This window comes from Dipteris shenzhenensis, chromosome 7 (assembly GCF_047967505.1).
Source record: "Dipteris shenzhenensis isolate YYH24624 ecotype China chromosome 7, Dip_SZ_1.0, whole genome shotgun sequence".
Lineage (NCBI taxonomy): Eukaryota > Viridiplantae > Streptophyta > Polypodiopsida > Gleicheniales > Dipteridaceae > Dipteris > Dipteris shenzhenensis.
The window spans coordinates 54,447,464-54,453,592 of record NC_141602.1 but is presented as its reverse complement, the minus strand read 5'-3'; the positions used below and the strand labels follow the sequence as shown (position 1 = coordinate 54,453,592).

Below are 6,129 nucleotides of genomic sequence, written 5' to 3'. Positions count from 1 at the left end.
CGTTCAGAATTTCAAGTTCTACACTGTGACAACCATCACATGGTTTGATTTATTCCTTAAGGTGCTATTTTTCTAGAAAACATGCATTTTCCTAAACTGGTAACGAAGAGTTTCGGCTATGAATTTTTTTTAAACTTGAGTTGGCAAATTTTAGCTCTCCTAACTCTTGAGAAATATGTTCGTGAAAGTTGAAAGTAGTTTGTTTTTTACACATACCTGCGTATGTTCACTCGTTACTTGAGACGCTTGTCTCCTTGGCAGTGGCGCAAAATGTTGGCTCTTTCCCATGGCTTCCGCAGGAAGAGTAGAATATTCTTATAGTATGCAGGGTTCCAAGGCTTTTTGTCACCTACAGATATATAGGGGTTATCGTTTGTACTATACGTGTAGCTTAGGACCTCGAGTCGTATTTCGATGAGAGATGTAGGCTTAAGTGTGGTGAGCAAACATAGTGCATGCATGTGTAAAAGGAACGTGTATCATCATGGTTGAGGTAATGAAGGCTTTCGCCTTCATTGGGGGTTGTGGGTTTAGGAGGAGTTTAAGGATTAGAAGGAGGTTCCAAGGTTTAGAAGGAGGCTCCAGGTTTAAAAGGAGGTTCCAAGGTTTAGAGAGAGGTTCCAGAGTTTGGAAAGAGGTTCCAAGGTTAGAAGGAGGATCCAAGGTTCAGGGTAGAGTACATGGTGGAGAACTCATCTGCCTCGTAGATCATGGAGGTTAAGGGTTGAGGAACTAAGGGTTTAGGGGGAGCATAGGAGTGGGAGAGGAAGAAGGTGTAAGAGCATGGGGGAAAGAAGAGAGAGGAGGAAGGAGGAGGAGGACGGAGGAGGAGAAGGGAGGAGGAGGAGGAGGAGGGAGGAGGAGAAGGGAGGAGGAGGAGGGAAGAGGAGAGGGAGAGGATGGGTTGCAAGGTTAGAGGAGAGGGGAGGAGGAGTTGCAAGGTTAGGACATGCTTTTGGACGTGGAGTGCAAGGAAGCATGGACACTTGAGACAATTTCTTGGAATACCAAAGTAGGACTCAACACAATGCCCCAAAGAGTGTGGGCTTCATTCCATTATGGGGTATTTATACAAGTTGGAGAGCTTCTCTCTCTACATGTAGGAATTGTAAGACATTCTCTCTCTGCATGTAGAACTTGCATATAGAAGTTGCATGTAGAAGTTGCAAGTTGCATGTTGCATGTAGGAGTTGCATGTAGAACTTGCATGTAGGAGTTGCATGTAGAACTCGCATGTAGAACTTGCATGTAGGACTTGCATGTAGAACATGCATGTAGGAGTTGCATGTTGCATGTAGGAATCGTGTGTAGAACTTGCATGTAGAACATGCAAGTTGGATTTCTAAGAGGGATTATTATTCCTAGCCTTATGCAAGTACAAGCGGAGCTTTGCCGCTACTCTACACACACATTCTGTACTACCTAAGTCCATGTTGGCACAGAGACAACACCCGTCTAGGACCCGGGGAAAAAGCGAAGCAGGGTACTTATCCAGGGCAAAAGTCAAAATCAGGTTGAGAGTCAAAGGCACTAGCTCAACTGGCGGAATGCTTTCAAAACCAATTCACTCGATTGTCATTAAAGCTGTGATAATTCACAAATTTGTAGAAGCGTGAAGCTCATGCTCCCTCTTGTGATGCTGATGAATGTGATCTCATTCTTTGAAAGTTGAGAGTGACTTATTGAAGCTGATAATAGTAGCTATCAAAGAAGATCAAACGGACTGCAACTATTCATCTCAAGCACCTATGATTGATGCAATGCCTTGTGTTGCTGGTTTTTGTGAACTGTTGGGTATTGTCAAAGATGTTGATATTGAAGCTAGGTGGGGGGTTGCTGAATGCCATGGTAATAGAAGATGATGCTCTTGGGAGGGAGATCGACATCAGCACCCTCAAAGGGCACGATGAGAGGAGGAATGGTCATGTCCCATCCCCCAAAATTGTCAAGTGGATGCACAAAGACTAAGAATGCTAAATTGGCTTTCATAATCAGAGGTGAGCTTTATATTCGACGTGAAAATCTAAATGAATTTTGCACTCCAATTTTCCTTGCCCTGTATTTTTTCTTTCAGCTATGGAAACTTGATACCTAGAAGTGGATGTGAAGGGATCCAATACAGATACGTGTATGGAGGTGGTGATGAATATTTGGAGGGAGGAGGGTGAGGTAGTCAATAGAGCGAGCGAGAAAAAGCGAGTGGGCCCAATGAAGTGAGCGAGTTTTTTTACAATTCCTCCTATGAGAATAAATTTGAAACCGAACTTACTATAGCAAGATGTCATAATAAGCATACCAATAATCAGACTTACAATCCACCCTATCTTTCACTTGAAGAACATAAACTAATTACCAAACTCATAACATAGATGACTATTGAAATACCACTTCACCCGCAAAATGCACTAGACCAAAACTTTCCAAATGTGTCCATGGTTCACCACAACAATTATCAGTCTATGAACAAAATGGTGTTTTAAACCATGTTCTAATCCCCCTGACATTCATCATCAAGAAAGCAGTTGCGCGCATGTGGTTTATCTAATTGCCACTCATCATATCTCTTGTCGGCTGTCATGAATCTTGCCACTTTTTCTGCATAGCATGGCAACAAACTACAACAAAACATACATTTCAAAGGAAAGTAAGTCAAAGTGGAACAATGAAAATAATTTCCAATAAGAAGAACTTGCCATCCTTATGTGTTATACAAAAGACAATTCACTACCAACAAAAAGCAAAAAAAATCAATTGCTAGATCAAGGCCTTACAAACACTATCCAAAGCATCAAAATTTGTACTTTCTTGATTCAAAGGCACCCGTAAATGTTCACTATCTACCATATTATAAAGATGCTAAATAACACTTTCAAAGTCCTCAATTTTAGCATTCAAAATATATAACAAAAAAACTCAGGGCCAGTAGCATACTACTCATCAAAGGGGTTTGTGACAGGTTCCACTCTCTCTTCTTCCCCCTCTCCATCATGCTCTGACCTGATCCATTTTCCAGAATGATCTGCCACAAGTGGCTCAACAATGCTAGCCACAATACCGTTGTCTGAATCAAATGAAAAACAAGGCCTGCCAATGGCCTAACAAGCACGCATAAGAGGGGCTGTACCATAATCCATCTCTAGAACCAGCCCTCCAGGAACATAGAGAAGAGACATAATGCAACCTACAAAAAAACTACTCCTCTCTAGTCCACCTCGTGCTAGCTGAGAAGACATCAGCACGATTGTCCTTGCAGAGGGAGGTATGTAATGAGTCCAGACATCTTCACGTGGATCAATCAAAAGCTGTTGGAAAAGTGGAAAGCTCTCCTCCCAAAAAATTGTTGGATTCTTCTTTGCTCTACGTATTAGAGCTAATACTGAAGATTGCATCTAGAAACCACATGGAGAAAAACATGTATAGTATATTGACTTTAACTAGCAAGCATTATAGCATGAAAGATGGCAAACATAGCATGCATAGGACTTATCCTTCCAAATATAGCATGCATAGGACTAACGAGGAGACATTTGTCAAAGACACTTTTATCATGGAATGCAAACATAGAATGCATGGAATGGTATCTTACCTTAACACTTTTATCATGTTCTCTACAAAATCCATATGGAAACTTGTCATGAATGATCACACGTCTGACAACCTCCAAGCCTTGGACATATGCAAACCGTTCCATCCAACCAATACATTGTCCTGCAAGCAATTAATTTTATTTAAAACTAGTAGAATGGAAACAAAAAATGTGAAATGTCAATTGTGGTATTGTGCCTTACCTGCCAAAGGACATATGCATGCCAACCAACCACTATCAGACAAAGAAGCTGATGCAACTGCAAGCCCATGTTGCACATGGTCCTCGAGCAAGACATTCCAAGTAGGAGTGGATCCTCTCTCATCAAGTGGATAGCCAGATGGAAAATCGAGCAATATAAAATCTGAAGCCCACTTCACCTTCTTACCCATCCTCTTGTAGTCCTGATCTCGACTAGCCACTGTAATAAAAAACTCATGCAAAACAGCATACTTATCATTTCTTTTAGAGTCAGCAAAGTCTTTGCCCATTGCAATGTAATCTCCAATTGTACAAGCAAACAAAAGTGTGATGCCACGGGCCAAGGAAATGTCAAGTGACTGTGATCGATGGAACACGTATTGCTTCACAAGTCCCGAGATTGATTCTCCACCTATATGCAAAAGCAAATCAATTACAAGTAAAACTAGTGTTAAAGGAACAACTACATATGCAGAACACAACAACACCCTTACCTGTACTCTCTATGTGATCCATTTCATGCCGCATAGGACTAGATGGTCCCTCATCTAGAAAGAGAACAATCATAAACTTATTAATGCAATGTCAAAACAAATTGAAGACAACATCAACAAACAATCATATTGTATCTTCCTTACCTTTTTCTGTAGGATGTCCTTGTTTCTCTTTCTCTTTCTTATCTCTCCTTGAGCTTCCCTCCACTTTGTCCTTACTTGCTTCATTGGCTTTTTGTGAAGCATAAGTATTATACAAGTCTCTTTCTCGCACCAGAACTTGTCCTTTAGGAAAATCTATCCACCAGGGACAATGTGCTAATTCCCATTGAGAGAGACGGTGCATGCTAGGTGGATACATGCATGCAGCATGACCAATCTCCACCCAACTCTTGACAAATTTGGAATGTCAGAGATCCTTTTCTCTATTGCCAAGTGGGAGAGATATCTATCAACCAAGAAACACACAAAAATTGGATGTCCCAAGTCATCAAAAGGTCAAGAAATCAAGTGGAACAACCATCAATGATTGTGTAATTACATGAATCAACAGCACAAACATAGACAAATGAAAAATGAACCTTCAAATGAATTGACAACATACCTATAAACCACCCTATGGGCAGCCATGTCCAACTCAGATAGTCCATCTCCTTTTTTTCCACCCTTGCTCTCCATCTTTGTTTCCTTTTATCTTAGCACCACAAACATATGTTTTCTCCCCTCCAGTTTTATATCCTCCATGTATTGCTGCAATGTGTAATCCTTAGGGGTATCCAAAGGCATGCCCATTGTTGTGATCACCCTCAAATCTTCAAGCACTTTCAATGACTGTCTCTCCACCTTCTCCAAAAATATCTCTCTACTAATCCACCTAAACAGTAAAAGTTGACGCAATTTTATAATAAAAAAATAAGAGTCATGTCATTGGCAAGAAACAAACAAACACCATGAAAGATGATTTGTATTGGTAGAAGAAACACACCCTCTGTACTCAAGGTCGCCCACAGGCATGAAGTACATGTCTCGCATAGGTTTAGTGGCTTCTAACAAAGAAAGGAAATTTTTTTTTTTTCCTAATCTCAAATCAGACTTTGCAATGAGTTGGAGCTTCTCCAATGTCACGCAAGAGTCCGTACCATCAAAGCGCAAGGCAAACAACTTTTCCAACCAAGCCTCTCCAAGACCAGGATCTATACAATTCAACACCTTTCCAAAGATGACATGTCAGTCACTTAACTTCAAAATAAATGCAACAAAGTATAGAAAATTCAATTCACACCTTTCCCATCCTATCAGCAATTCTCTTTTGAATTATGGTACGCTGCTTTCCTTCTGCCTCTCCCCTTTGATCTAAAGGTAGCTTTGTAGATATTTTGTCCATTGCTTTTTTAAAGCTCTGTATTGTACTCAACCTACATACATAAGTTCCAATTAGAGAAAGCAAAGGAGTGATAAAGATGTAAGCATCAATGCAAATGCAACATTCTACCTAGAAGACAAGCCTTGCTAGATAACCTCTTGTCAATGGAAACCATGGCTTCTTCCCTTTACTCTCTTGAGCCCTCCAATTCTCTATTGATTTGATCTCACTCAAAGACAATGTTTTCATAAACACCATAGAGTCACACTCACAAATGTTGTGTGCATTTATGAGTATGTCCCTTAGACTGGGTTTGATAATGGCATGTTCATTCATGCTAGAAAACAAACAGCAAAGTACACAACCCAATCAATAAATGCAAAGTAGCATAAAACACAAATGTGGAGAAGATTCAAAGAGTCCATGTACTTACGAATTCATTCATTGTAGCCCTGCCAAGAGAGCAATCTCACTAATTTTCCTTG

General features: G+C 40.4%; 1 protein-coding gene across 1 annotated transcript; it reads right to left on the bottom strand.

Annotated features, from left to right (window-relative positions):
- Window positions 1-4,971: 4,971 nt before the first annotated feature.
- LOC147900512 (uncharacterized) lies at window positions 4,972-5,665 on the bottom strand. Its single transcript, XM_087376666.1, has 3 exons — window positions 5,564-5,665; window positions 5,267-5,490; window positions 4,972-5,155 (listed from the first exon to the last, which is right to left on the bottom strand). The coding sequence occupies exons 1-3, from the start codon at window positions 5,663-5,665 to the stop codon at window positions 4,972-4,974; spliced, it is 510 nt and encodes a 169-aa protein (XP_087232792.1).
- Between the last annotated feature and the right edge of the window lie 464 nt (window positions 5,666-6,129).

Excerpts from the sequence above, each read along its gene's own strand:
- LOC147900512 (XM_087376666.1), bottom strand. The coding sequence starts at position 5,665 with ATGGACAAAATATCTACAAAGCTACCTTTAGATCAAAGGGGAGAGGCA. Across the intron at positions 5,491-5,563 it reads TTGCTGATAGGATGGGAAAG|GTGTTGAATTGTATAGATCC; the intron begins GTGTGAATTGAA and ends ATCTTTGGAAAG. Across the intron at positions 5,156-5,266 it reads GGCGACCTTGAGTACAGAGG|GTGGATTAGTAGAGAGATAT; the intron begins GTGTGTTTCTTC and ends TTTACTGTTTAG.